The sequence below is a fragment of the Ipomoea nil genome, unplaced genomic scaffold (assembly GCF_001879475.1).
Source record: "Ipomoea nil cultivar Tokyo-kokei standard unplaced genomic scaffold, Asagao_1.1 scaffold0317, whole genome shotgun sequence".
Lineage (NCBI taxonomy): Eukaryota > Viridiplantae > Streptophyta > Magnoliopsida > Solanales > Convolvulaceae > Ipomoea > Ipomoea nil.
This window is the reverse complement of record NW_017616745.1, coordinates 1,369,823-1,384,702: the sequence shown is the minus strand read 5'-3', so window position 1 is coordinate 1,384,702 and position 14,880 is coordinate 1,369,823. Positions and strand designations below refer to the sequence as shown.

The following is a 14,880-nucleotide window of genomic DNA, read 5'->3' as shown; positions in this document are numbered from 1 at the left end:
TTATGATCATAGCATGGTATTTCATCCTAATTAACCCTACAAATATAACAAAATTGCCTGTGGGCTAAATTTTGCCATATCACGCAGAGTGAATTACAATATTCTTGCATTAACTTTATGTGAGTAAAACTTAATATGTAATTTTGGAAAAATTAAAGATGCTGTGGCTACTCTTTAATTAACCAAAGAACATAATCACATTAGCAAGAAAACCTAATAAACAAACAGATTAAACCAAAATATGATAGACAATCCTTAGGTATACTCCCAGGAAAGTTGGTCGAGACGAAGCTCGGTTAAATACCAACTCCTTAGACAGAGTAGCGTCGCAAGGGGACTAGTAGCAACAAGGCTTTTAAGCCAAGGCCATAGAACTAGTATTCCTCCCCAAGAAACTTCCCTAATTCATGTGTTCTCATTTTTGAAGTAAAATCGTTTGAGAGATCTAAAGAGTAGTTTCACCTATGGATAAGGCTTTAAATAGGGTAAAACTACGAATTGTTTATGTACTTTATGTGCTTTAGGAACTTTATAAAACACGAATGGAGTAATAACTGAATATTGAGTAATAATATGCATAATCTAACCTGAAAGTCGCTAATTCACCTAAAAGGCACTAAACCATGCATAGCATATAATTCAGACCTCAAAGGCTCTAAATTTTTCTTAATGAACATGTTTTTCTACAGACATAATTATAACAGTCAAATAATTATTGCAATAAAGAGATAAATAGCATGCTCAGATTATGCACATTACTCACAAAATACTCCACAATTAAATTGCAACACTTAATACAATTTAAACTGAAAAACATTATTAAATTAAAATTCAACTGAAAAATTAAAACTGAATAATTATTCAAAGTTGAATAATAATTTAATAATAGACTTAATAAAAAAAAACAATTGGATAATTTAATTAGAAGAAGTCCAGATATGATGATGATGTTAATCTGAATGAATTGATGTAGTCCAAATATCAATTCAGATTTAATCCAGAACCAAAACAGGCCTAGTAAAAAATAATAATAATATTATTATTATTAAATTTTTTTTTTAAAATGAGCCCAGGTATGGCCCAAATGGCCAGACCTGGCCCAATTAACTTAAGCCAAACATTCATCATCCATCTTCTTCATCTGAATAATCGCAAGTCAGCACCGGAATTCGAAAAATAAGAAGCAATTTCCGGCGAAGCAGTGAAAAGGCCAAAAATTAATTATCCAATTTCAATTTTTTTTTTTTAATTTCTTAATGCGGAATAAACCAAATTTCCAGCAGCCCAGACAATTTAATTGCGAACCAAAGAATATTCACCATATGTAATTTAATTATACAAATATGTATACAACATATGCAAATATTATATGCAATTAAACAAAAAAAAACTAGGCAGAGATTATTTATGGCGACTGATACCAACTGTTAGACTAAAATATCACATGCATCATAGAATATGTGATCATAGGATCGACTAACCTCCAGCCATAGTTTCTGTTACGGTTGAGCGATCCGGACTGCTGCAGAGATAACGAGTATTTTGTCTCTCACTTTACTCAGCTCTCTCTAGATGGTGTATGAGGTATGTAATGTGAGCAGTGAGAGGACTAGTGACCTTATATAACCACTGGCCATCATTGTGGTTGATTGTCTTTAGGTCTCCTAAACCCTAACTAGACTCCTAATCATAATGGTAGTCTAGTTGTTAGGTTATTAGTGTTGCACCACATATCAAATACTGAATATTATCATAACTTATCCTAATGTTATAATAATAGTAACGGATAAACGTTACAACACACACACACACACACATATATATAATTCATTTCATCTTATCTGCAGGAAGTGGAAAAAATCACACCAACAAATTTGTTGTCATTTCTGAATAAAGATGGCAAAACTCCGAGTATGGTCTTTACGGAGGAGCATAAGGAGTTAAAAGAGGCAGGGGAGAAATGGATGAAAGACACATCAACTTCATGCACAATTGCAGCAGCCCTCATTGTTACCGTCGTCTTTGCAGCTGCCATAACAGTTCCTGGTGGCAACAATGGTGAAAATGGCCTCCCAATCTTCTCCAACCACAATGCTTTCACAGCATTTTCCATTTCAAATGCTGCATCTCTCTTCACATCCGCCACTTCCTTGCTGGTCTTCTTGTCCATCCTAACTTCGCGTTATGCAGAAGAAAACTTCCTATTTGCTCTTCCCAAGAGATTAATCATAGGTCTCGTCACCTTGTTTTTGTCCATAATATTTATGATGATTGCCTTCTCCGCCACAGTGTATCTGGTATTTGGGCATAACAGAAGGGGAGTTCTTATTATAGTGGCTGCATTTGCATGTTTGCCGGTCACTTCATTTGTGCTTCTTCAATTCCCTCTTCTGGTAGATTTGGTGTCATCTACGTACGGACGGGGCATTTTCGATCACTGTGATTTTCCCCAGCTCCCATATTGATTTGCATGCATGTCACTCATAATTAATTAATTGCTTGGTTATTCATGATTGATGGATGATGGTTTTCTTGGGATAATATCTTATAAAATATGTTATTCATTAACTTTATGTTGTTTTTGCAGCTTTGCTTGTTTACACAACACGTCAATAAGAATACTATGTTGATTATTTTTTGTGCCTTAAAGATTGTATGTGTATAGTTTTGACAAATAATTTTCAAAGGAGAGATTGTGAATGAAAAATCTGAATGCAAGCGTGTTTGCGGATGAACTCACCATATCTTCAAGGGTCAACCAATTTGATGTGACAATCACATCGGAAGACATTCGAGCAGCCTATGATTTTCCTCAGCGAGATGAGTCATACAAGCCAAACTTCGCCTTCTACCATTATGATCAGAATGACTTCTACAGATTTATCAAAAACAAGCAGGCTCCTAGTGTAATCACGTGGCCCTTAAAAAAGAAGTGGTTCCGCCTGGACTACGAGTTCACAGTGGATATTTTTAACAAGATTGTCGAGAACAAGACGTCGGGCACAGACGACGTAACGAAGGATAAGTTAAGAATGCTGCACGCCTTTCTCAATGAACACAAAGTCGATTGGTCAAAAGTCATCTTCAACCATCTTCTCCATGTCATCACATTTGGAAGAACATCTCCTGGAGATATATCAAAGAAGATGGGGTTTGGATTTTTGGTAAGTCATCTACTTACCACGAAAAATGTCCCCCTCAGAGCAGGAGTCAGGCCTGGACTAAAGGCGTGCCATGAAGTACAAGCCCACGGGTTATGACAAGCAGAAAGCTTTGGAATTGGAAATACCTTTGGAACTTGTCAAATCCAAACGAAAGTCTAAAAAGGCGAAAGATTCAGAAGAAGACCAACCAAAGCCCAAACGAAGGAAGACAGAAAAGAGTTCGTCTCATGTAAAGACGAAAGGAGTACCCGAAGAGCACCCGACATCTACACCACCAGAGTCAGCAACAAAGCTTCCAGACGAAAGACCTACCCAAACACCACTTGTTCCATCCAAGAATCCAGTAATTGTGGAGGATTCTTCTGATGATGATGATAATCTCATTCTCTCACATCTTGGGCAAAAATCAACAGGACGATTTCGCTCTCCTGTAAAAGCAAAATCTGTTCCCCCTCCTTCGTCAAAGTTGGATGCAAAGGCGAAAGAAGTATCGTCACATAAGGAAGATAAGACGACAGAAGTATCTTCTCAGGGGGAAGATAAGCCGAAAGAAGCGCCTTCACAGAAGGAAGATAAGACGAAGACGAAAGAAGCATCTTCTAAGGGGAAGATAAGTCAAAACCTTCCAAGAAACGAAAGCATAGATCTTCCTCCGATGCAAGTTCTCCAAAAAGCCTCCATCCACAAGAACCCATTTCAGCAGAGCGAATACCCCCATGTTCGACACAAGAACCTGCTGTCATGGAAACGGAGGTCAATCACTTAAGTCTCCCACAAGAACCTGGCTTGCCATAAGAGACGAGAGAAGTGATTGCCAACCCGATTGCTGCTGCTACACTTCCCACCGAAAGTTCCCTCCCACAAGAACCTATCCTTGCAGAGCAGGTACCGAATATTCTGACACAAGAACCTGCATAGGTAGATGAGGACGAAAGATTGATAACTGAAAAGGCTGTTGACCCGAAAGCAGTTGTGACCGTACCAAAAGCTGCACCAATCCCTCCATCAAGAGATCAACTGCTTCGAGAATTTATGGAGAATGATTACAATCGGGTCATGCAATGGCAAAAGTGGCACACATCTCCATTAGATACTCTCCTTGAAACAATTGAAGCAATGAAGGGTGAAGAAGAATTTGCCTTAGAGTGGATCGGCACGAAAAATGTATATGAAGCACTGCGTCTTGAGACGATTAGACGAGTGTACTCCTACAAAGTGACCAATCGCACTCTTGGAAAAGATAAGGCACCCATTTGCATAGAGCTCAACAAGCTTCCTTTGGATCCAGCCTTCGTTGAAGAAATGAAGGAACTTCGATATGCAATGCTCTTGAAACTTGATACTTAAATGAGTACTAAGACTCAAAATACTTGAAACTTGAATGAGTTCCAGGACTCGAAATACTTGAAATATTTGAATACTTGAATGAGTACTAAGACTCGAAATACTTGAAGTGCTTGAACACTTGAATGAGTACTTATAAGACTCAAAATACTTGAAATACTTGAATACTTGAAATGAGTACTAAGACTCGAAATACTTGAACTAAGGCTCGAAATACTTGAACATTTGAATAAGTATTAAGACCATTGTTGCAAAAATCGGCCTAAACACCCCTAGACTATGGCGATTTCCCCCAGGCGACCGCCTATGCGCCTAACTCGTCCGACTCAACCGCCTAGGAGCCTAACTCGACCGAATTGGCGGCGAACTAGACTGAGTTAACTCGTTCAATTCGGTGCTTCCAAGAGTTCGTGTAAACCAATTTCCCTCCTCAACAGACTTCTAAAAATGTATGTATTCTCAAAAGTCATAAACTCCAATTCATAAATACTTGATTTATGAGAATAATCTGGGTAAAATTTACCTTATAATCCTAATCCGAAAGGATCAAAACTAGGTAAACTAACCAAATTAGATTAGGTTGTCCATAACTTATCGGCTCAAACTAAGAGAGCGTATAGACAACTCCTACATGAAATAGAACTTGAGTTGGAACCTTGTAATTACTAATTAAACTTATTGTCTAACCAGCTTTGTATTCATACATACATACATACATACATACATACATACATACATACATACATACATACATATATATATATATATATATATATATATATATATATATATGTATGTATGTATGTATATATATTGAGGTTAGATAGCTCCCACACATCCAACGCTAACTTGTAAGTGCAAAGACATGAACCACCGTCTCCTCTTGCATGCCACATACCGGACACGTTGGACCAATGTCGTCTACCCTCTTTTTATAAGGAGATTGTTGATGATAGGAAGAATTTTTTCAATCATTGCACTATCTTCAATAGTGTCTCCAAATAACTTTCATCTCATTCAATATAAGATATCAGTAAGACGAGAGAAACACATATCAAATGTTTTTGTAGAGGTCATCTCACATTAATTATACAACCTTCTCAACGACCACAATCAATACCTTGGTTAATCTTTTCAAACTAATTGATCTTGTTGTCTAGCCGTTGCTCCATCTGGTCGACGGGGTCAACAAAGCTCTAAAGATTTTGGGCTTTCAAATGTGTGATCATTATACTTTGTCAATAATTGTAATTGAGTTTCCCATCCAATTTAGGATCGGACCATACAATATTGAAATTGTTATCATATCTCACTACATGAAATACAAGTTGACAGACTTTAATACCAAATGTTGAATATATTAAAATATTATATATCTATATATAATTTGAGAGGAGAAAAAGAACATAAAAAGACAACTTAGCCATTTTTATTACTTTTGATGATGATATTAAAATGTTTTGTAACACGCCTCCCGCAATTTGATTGATTTATTTATTCCCTTTTTACATATGAAGGAAGAAAACTTACATTTAGAGGATGGTGAACACACGATTCCTTTATCCCCTTACCTTTCCTGATAAAGTGGCTAAACTAAGGAAAAAAAAAAAAAAACTAACATTGAAATCAATTTTTATTGACCAATGTGAATTCCTCCCAAGATCTATAATTGCCTCAAAAAGTCCAATATCTCTACATTATTGGACCTTTTAAATAAAAGTCCAAGAAGATCTTATGAATATAACGCATTTTCACATAGAAGATGTAAAATAGATATTGGGCGGCATTCTAGAAAAACATTTCACAATTAATTTACCAAAAAATCAATTTTAAGTCTTTGTTTTCATTTTTGTCTATTTATAATAAACGAAATAACAAACTATAGCTAAAAAGAAAAAGAAGAAAAAACTAGCAACTACCCCACTAACACCTACCACTAACCATTACCCCAATTAACAAATACCACTAATCCGCCACTAACTTTTGACTTGATTTTTTGTTGGTATACCTAGGATTTTCATCAGACACAGTGACTAATTCTTCTCTTGTTGAATTGTAGGCACTTCTTTTGAGTGTGACAACTGGTCTGGAGACTTTTGACTTGGTTTAATATCATTTTAACATCAATTTACTTAAAATGGTCCAGACAAGCCAGCTCATTCTGGAATTTAATTAATTTGCAAACCATGAGACAAAGAAAAAAGCCAATAAATAATAAAAAATAATTTCATGCCAAGCACATCGTGTTCAGATGGTACCTCTGTGGCTCCCTTTGAGGGAAGGTCACAAGATTGAACCCAGGTAGTGGGGTTTTGACTCTTTGAGTTTCAAACCAAAAAAAAAAAGGTTCCATCGGGTAAAACTTGGTAACTGAACTACTTAAAATTTTGTTTTTAATTACCAAGCAAGCTTTGGCTATCCCTGTATTAATAATTAAGTGGGCAGCTAGCAAAGATGGTTGTTGAACATATCAGATTTGAGAAAATAAATAAATGCATGGTATGATGTAATGAATTCGAAAGTATTTGTTTACAAAGAATTATTATTTGTAATATAATTTTAACAACCATTTATATTAATAACATAATTAAGAAGAATGGCCCTCCGCCCTCATGTTTGGAATTTGGGTGTTTGACTGTTTGTTTTATTAATTAAATTTTGTCGTCTTCATCACCCTTCATACCATATAATAGTAAGAAAGTTGTAGCTAGCTGACAGCCGACCAGCTATATATGAATCCGGCCATTATTCTGAACAGTACAACTATATATATATATATATATATATATATATATATATATATATATATATATATATATATATAAAGCATAGCTTACCAGGCCATCAATTTCCATTTGAGTTAAGATCATCAGATTGAACAAATTTGCAGAAATTAACATATATGGCATCTTCTTCTCAAGCACTTCTTCAAAAACCAGGTAGAGTGGTTTAAATTTGATTCATTAATTCTAGCTAGCTTCCCCATACATGATATGATGTTGTTACTCCTTGTCCTATTTTACCTGTTTACCACCATACCATCCCCCTACCACCTTTTATTATTATTATTATTATTATTATTATTATTATTATTATTATTATTATTATTATTATTATTATTATTATCTAAACAAAACAATTAAAATGTTTAATTATACAATTCTGCCCCATTTTACGAAAAATGAATCAATTGTGACTCATTTTTCAAACACACCTTAAACTTAATATCTCTATTGCAAAACTCGCCCGCGTCGAGCACAATGTGTTGGATCTTACTTCCAAGGGGGTCACCCATCCTGAGATTGCCGAAAGTTAAGCATGCATAACCACAAAGTTCTATGGTACCTAGTTGCCATATCCTACTCAAAATCAATTGGTGATAAGTAGGTGGACATTAACCATTTAACCACATCTCTCCATGTTAAGCCACAGCGCTACGTCTCGAATCGAGCATGAGCTGAACTCGGCCAACCCGGCCGACGCCCAACGCAATGTTGGAATCGGCCTACTCCGCGGCTAGCCGAAACATCTCAAGCTGTTTTTTTTTTTGTTTTTTTTTTCATGCGCCTAGCGTCTTTTTCAACACTGCTTAATATTATGAAAAATTAAATTAAAAATAACTCTAGTCAAGTCTGGTTAACTAAATCAAACACATAAAATATGCAAATTATATCGTGCACCGCGGTGCATAATCGATTATGCACCGAGCTTCAAAACGGCATCGTTTTGTTTATTGAAAAGAAACGGCACCCGTTTCGTGCCGTTCCGCAAAAAGTAACTCTGTTATTCAGTTTCGTTTTGTATACACTGCAGTTTCAGTTCAACACAATTACAGTTTCATTTCGATATAACTACAGTTTCATTCGATATTTATACACTCAAATATGTGAAAAATGTTATTTAATTTTATTTATATGCAATATATTTTCATTAAAATACAACTACATGATCATTTCGATATAACTACAGCTTCATTGCACAATATACACTCAAATATGTGAAATGTTATACAGTTTCATTTTATATACACTGTAGTTTCATTTCACCACAATTACAGTATCATTTTGATATAGTTGCAGTTTCATTTGATAATATATAAAATGATACGATGACGAGGATGAAGATGATGTATGTTGCAGATGATTTGAGCAAATACCGGCCACTATACAGAGCTATATTGGCAGCAAATTGGGAAGAAGCTCTAATGTTCTTCAACCAACACCCCTCAGCAATTCAATCTCCACTTAATAGCTACTTAGACACTGCATTGCATGTTGGTGCTAGAGTAGGTAATGCCTCCTTTATGGAAAAGCTTGTAGCATTAATATTGTTGGACCATGAACTTGGCCCCAGAGACGTCATTGGGCAGACCCCACTTCACATCGCTGCCGTGCATGGAAACATTGAGGTGGCTGATATCCTTGTTCGCAGGAATTCTAATCTCCTCTATCTTCACAACCACGGAGGTTTTTTCCCCATCCATTATGCGGCTATGAATTATCGCAAAAGCAAGGACGCCATTGTGTATTTCCTTGGTGTGACTAGGGATGATGAATATGGCCACCCTAATCCATATGCAGGCCCAACTGGTCTCTCTTTGCTTGTTGAATTAATGGGAAATAAATTCTATGGTACGTATATATAGTACTACAATACCCGCCTCGCCAACTATATCTTATCCATCTTAATTAGCCTCTAATTGAATTGAATTTTTATATATATATATATATAGATTTGGCTCTGCAGTTGGTTGTAAGGTATCCTGATTTGAGCCGTCATAAGAGGTTAAGAAACGATAATATATCAGCTTTGGATGCCATAATTTTTTGCGACTGTTCCATTACTAACAAACACAGTTTAAACTTTTGGCAAAGTTTCATATACCATTGTGAGTAACTTTCCATTTCTATGGTTTATCTCTATTTATATATATATATATATATATATATATATATATATATATATATATATATATATATACTCATTTCGATCTTTAATTTATTAGTAAAAATTATTATTGCATGTAGGTGTTTCTAAGGCCGAGTCAACATCTACACCAACTTTTCACCTCATCACCTCACTATTACAATGTATGTATGTATGGATGTGTGTGTATACATAACTACCTAACATGACCCCCTCAGATCATAATATATAATAATAAAAAATAATAGATTTTGTTAGTTTATTATTGTTTTAATTCGATATATCAGGGCTGGTAGGGAAGAGCATAGTAAACAAAATGGTGTTGCACCACCAAGAAGTGAAGCTTCTTAAATGCTTGTGCGATCAACTCAAAACCCTAAATGATACACAAGTGATCTCACTCACAGAACAAGCACTCTTTGATGCAACGAGTTTAGACATTTGGCAAGTCATCCTAAATATTGCGGAAGCATACCCTATGTCGGTTTATTTCAAGAACTCCAAGGTGCAGAATATACTTCACATTGCAGTAGAGAACCGTAGCGAAAATGTTTTTAACCTTGTTTGTGGAACCAATGTGCTTCGGAATATATTATTGATTTCTTCGGACATAAATGGTAATAGTGTTTTGCATTTGGCTGGGAAATTGGCACCTCCGCACAAACTAAATCTTGTTTCTGGTGCAGCTCTTCAAATGCAACTAGAGTTGCAATGGTTTAAGGTATGGTATGTCACAATCTCTTATATGTTTTCCCCACCACTTCATTTCTATTTTTATTTTTATTTTTGTGATGACCATGAAACTCACAACCACGTACTACACAAAGGTGCGTACACCGGGTAAACCCCATGCCAGTCTTATCACCATAATGTAACGAGGTAAGCCAACCTAGGCATGCAGTTCCATTGAGAGTTAAACTTGTGATCTTTTGGTTATCAAGTCAACAGTTTGCAGACCAATTCGGTTGGGTCGGTTGGGGTTGTTTGACCAACATACTTCAATTTTTATTTTTTTTTTGAAACTAACACACACACATATATATGATTCATTTCATCTGATCTGCAGGAAGTGAAAAAAATCACACCATCAAATTACTTGTTATATCAGAATAAAGATGACAAAACTGCGAGTATGGTCTTTACGGAGGAGCATAAGGAGTTAAAAGAGGCAGGGGAGAAATGGATGAAAGACACAGCAACTTCATGCACAATTGCAGCAGCCCTCATTGTTACTGTTGTCTTTGCAGCAGCCATTACAGTTCCTGGTGGCAACAGTGGTGAAAATGGCCTCCCAATCTTCTCCAACCACAATGCTTTCACAGTATTTTCCATTTCAAATGCTGCATCTCTCTTCACATCCGCCACTTCCTTGCTCGTCTTCTTGTCCATCCTAACTTCGCGCTATGCAGAACAAGACTTCCTATTTGCTCTTCCCAACAGATTAATCATAGGCCTCTTCGCCTTGTTTTTGTCCATAATATTTATGATGATTGCCTTCTCCGCCACAGTGTATCTGGTATTTGGGCATAACAGAAGAGGAGTTGTTATTATAGTGGCTGGATTTGCATGTTTGCCGGTCACTTCATTTGTGCTTCTTCAATTCCCACTGCTTGTAGCTTTGGTGTCATCTACGTATGGACGGGGGATTTTTTATCAGCGTGGCTTTCCCCAACTGCCATTTTGACTTGTGGGCCACTCATAATTGGTTGATAAGAGCTTAGGCAAACTCCATCTACACTTTGTAATGCTTCATTTCATTCTATAATATTCCATTTGTTGTTTTAAAAACAATGAGTACTACGTGTTGTTGTTGGGACAGATATTCATCAATAGTTAATTTTCATGGAGTTACTAACAAATTATTCTATGGACCGATGGTCCACACAGTTACTATGTGGACTACAGTCCAAAACATCGTCATGAATATTATAAGTAAAAATAATGTACATTATGTGTTAAAATAATGTACATTATGTATTAGCATCATGTACATTACGTGTTAGAATAATGAAACATCTGGAGTAATATAATGTACATTATACTTTAGAATCATGTATATTATGAATTATAAAAATGTATGTTGCAATTGAGCGCGCAAAAAAATAAAATTAAGCAAAACGATAATATTTTTAAATCGTGTTGTGTGGACCGTAACTATTAGGAGTTACATTGATCACACCTAACCCATAAATAATTTTATCATTTGAACTAAGCTGAACAATGGTCATAACCCCACAAAGAAAGCTCGAAGCCCACAAAGGAGAGCCTCTATGCTATATATAAGATTTATGATGTTAAAGCGACCAATTAAAGCTTTGAATATGTCAACATGGCCTTTTTTTTTTTTTGTTTTTTTGTTTTCACAAGTATCAAATAGACCCATCTACTACTTCGAAGTGCTCAATTCTCACCACGAACTAAATTAAGTGTCAAATAAACCTATCTACCAGCTAAATTTGTTCGATTGACATTTTTTACAGGTTAGTAGTAGGTTGCCTATCTAATTATTAAAAATAAATAAATAAATATAATAAAAAATTAAAAAAAAAAAATCAGCCACCGGTTGTCCTCGCCGGACAGCCGGTGGCTGATATTCTTTCTTTTATTTTTATTTTTTTATTTTTTTTTCTATTTATTTATTTATTTTTAATAATTAAATAGGCAACATGTAAAAAATGCCAATTGAACAAATTTAGATGGTAGATGGGCCTATTTGACACTTAATTTAGTTCGTGGTGGAAATTGAGCACTTCGCGGTAGTAGATGGGTCTATTTGACACTTGTGCCTTTTTTTTTTTTTTTTGCCCCGTTCTTATAAATAAATGAGGCCCTACCGAGAGTATAAGCGCAATCTTTAAAACCAAACTATAAAATATATGATTTTTATTTCAAATAAGTATGAACGGTGTAACACTAGTTGAATGCAAAAATTACAGTTGATACTGTAAAATATATGATTTTTATTTCAAATAAGTATAAATGGTGTAAATATTAAGCGCTCTAAAAATTGACGCCCTGAATTGGCTCCCATCTTGCATGCCCCAAAATCGATGGAATATGATACTAAGTGTAACAAATAAGCCACTTGTTAGCTTGTCCTATGACCATGAAGTGCATGCATATATGCTGCAATCCTAGCTACTAATATATACGGAGTAACATTGTATTCTACTAATAATGTAGCAATTAGAACATTAAGGGTGCGTTTGGAAACCCAAAAAATAACTTATGAAAAATATTTTTCGGGTTTTCAGTGTTTGGCAAGAGGAGGAAAAATGAGGTCAATGAAAATGATGCCGTCAAAGGAAAATATGTATGTTTGGAGGAAAATGACTTCTTTTTTTTTTTTTTGGAAAGTCATTTTCCAATACACTAATGGCATAGTGTGATAGATACCCCAAACATAGTCGCTTGGACGGGAAGGGCGGGCAAGGCGGCCGGATCAAGGCGTGGCCCGATACTTAGCAGGTGAGGGATCTCCAGGGCCCCTCCCAGCCATCGTATAAGGCGTCCTACGACGGCAGTTGTTCATCATTTAGCAACCAATCTCAACAGCCGGTGCGTCCCCGGGCGGGCTCCCGGATGAGACTCGGTTGGGCGACCAGCCTCAGTGGTCGGTGTGTCTCCGACTGGATACTCTGCGGGATTCCGATGGACGACCAGGCTACGTGAAAAGCCTCAAAATATGCTAGTTTTTAGGAGCCTTTGATAGGAATTTTGTGCTCATATTAGTTGAAAAGTCTTTGTTTTTATAATGAAATATCCCAAAAGCACAGTTCAGTACATGTATATCTTTCTAATTATATCTTACGCGTTTTTAGGTATTCATGGAGGAAAAAGTGGTAAAGAGTGGTGATAAGAACATAGCCGAAAAAAGAGTCCGAACAAGGGCCGAACACACCGTGACTAAGCACGAGAGGAGGAAATGAGAATTATTTCCCATTCACGCCCCCTCACGGCGTGAGGGCATTGTAAATCAGATTTTAAGTGGCCGGACAAGAGCTCAGGCGGAAGGGAGTTATTCCCTATTCACGCCGGCGTCACGGCGTGATGCCGTGCGTGAATAGGGTGCCGAACCAGCTTAAAATATTTAAGGCATAATTTCTGATTTTTGAAGGGAGGACTTGGAGAAGTTACACAATTTCTGATGTACTTATGGGTTTTTTCTAACAGCTAGGTACACTGTGAGGTCCTTTGGTATCAGGCGTAATGAGAAAATTGCGTGCTATGTCACTGTCAGGGGTGATAAGGCAATGCAACTCCTTGAGAGTGGATTGAAGGTGAAGGAATATGAGCTGCTAAGAAGGAATTTCAGTGATACTGGGTGCTTTGGTTTTGGTATTCAGGAGCACGCACATTGATACGTGGCAAAGATTCCCTATTATAACAACCGAAGCAATTGCAATTTCCCTCCAAAATTCTGTTGAAAAGCTTTAAACAGAACACAAGAAACTCCCAAGATACCCATTTCTGATTTCTCCATCATCGCTGAAGAATTCTGCAACCTGCAAATCGTTGAAGAAGATCAAACGCGATGAGTTCTAGTTCGCGGGCAACCACGAGCCAATCACGCACGGTGGACGATAGGTTCGTCAGTCACAACCTCGACAGCCCGACGCCCTCCGTCGAATGGCTCCCCGGCGGGGAGGAGCCGGAGGGGAAGCCTTATACTGTCCAGAAACTGATCGTCGGAACTTGCACGCCGGAGAATGAACAAAGCAGCCTTATGCTCGTTCAGGTTAAGCTGAATCGCGAAGATTGGGATGGTAAAGAATCCAGTTCCTCTATTGAGATCGGGAAGGTACATAGTGAATATAATTCTTCTGTGATTTTTATTGCAATTCCTTTTGTTTTGCTTTGACCTAATTATGTTAATTGTATTAAGAAAACTGCAAAATATGTTGAGACTTCTTACAATCTCATTTTCCCCTTTCCTTCAATTCTAACTGTAGTTCTGTTTTGAAACTTCATTTTCCTATAGTATCTTTTCTTGCCTATTTTACAAATTTATAGCTATTTGAGGTAATTCCCCTAAATATTTCTGTTGCAGACAAGAAGAGTGCAGAAAATAAATCATGATGGGGTAGTTAACCGGGCTCGTTACATGCCACAAAACCCGAGTATTATTGCTACCAAGACAGGCAGGGCTGAGCTTTTCATTTTTGATTGTACCAAACATCCGTCAAACCCTCCCGAGGAGGGTGTTTGCAGCCCTGATTTGAGGTTAACTGGTCACAAAGACAAAGGGCTTGGCTTGTCCTGGAGTCCATTTAAGAAGGGTCATTTGTTAAGTGGCTCAGAGGATGGTCAAGTTTGCTTTTGGGACGTTAATGCCACTCCACATGATAATACACTTGAGGCTATGCGTATATTTGATGTATGTATCAGAATTAACTATATAAGAACTACTATATATGCAGCATGTGTTTTATGAAGTTACTTTTAC

The 14,880-nt window shown here is 36.7% G+C and overlaps 2 protein-coding genes across 2 annotated transcripts in view; both read left to right on the top strand.

Annotated features, from left to right (window-relative positions):
- The window catches only part of LOC109165556, a 50,710-nt gene that overhangs the window by 16,474 nt on the left and 19,356 nt on the right, over positions 1-14,880 (top strand). Inside the window, exons 5-6 of the mRNA XM_019314374.1 lie at positions 9,722-10,155; positions 10,501-10,755. Of these exons, the coding sequence (XP_019169919.1) occupies positions 9,722-10,155; positions 10,501-10,755 (689 nt within the window). The remainder of the gene's footprint in view (positions 1-9,721; positions 10,156-10,500; positions 10,756-14,880) is intronic.
- Positions 1-14,880, top strand: part of LOC109168198 (60S ribosomal protein L11-like) — a 54,809-nt gene that overhangs the window by 38,774 nt on the left and 1,155 nt on the right. The window contains exons 3-4 of the mRNA XM_019317247.1: positions 13,608-14,235; positions 14,485-14,811. Of these exons, the coding sequence (XP_019172792.1) occupies positions 13,969-14,235; positions 14,485-14,811 (594 nt within the window). The 5' untranslated portion in view covers positions 13,608-13,968. The remainder of the gene's footprint in view (positions 1-13,607; positions 14,236-14,484; positions 14,812-14,880) is intronic.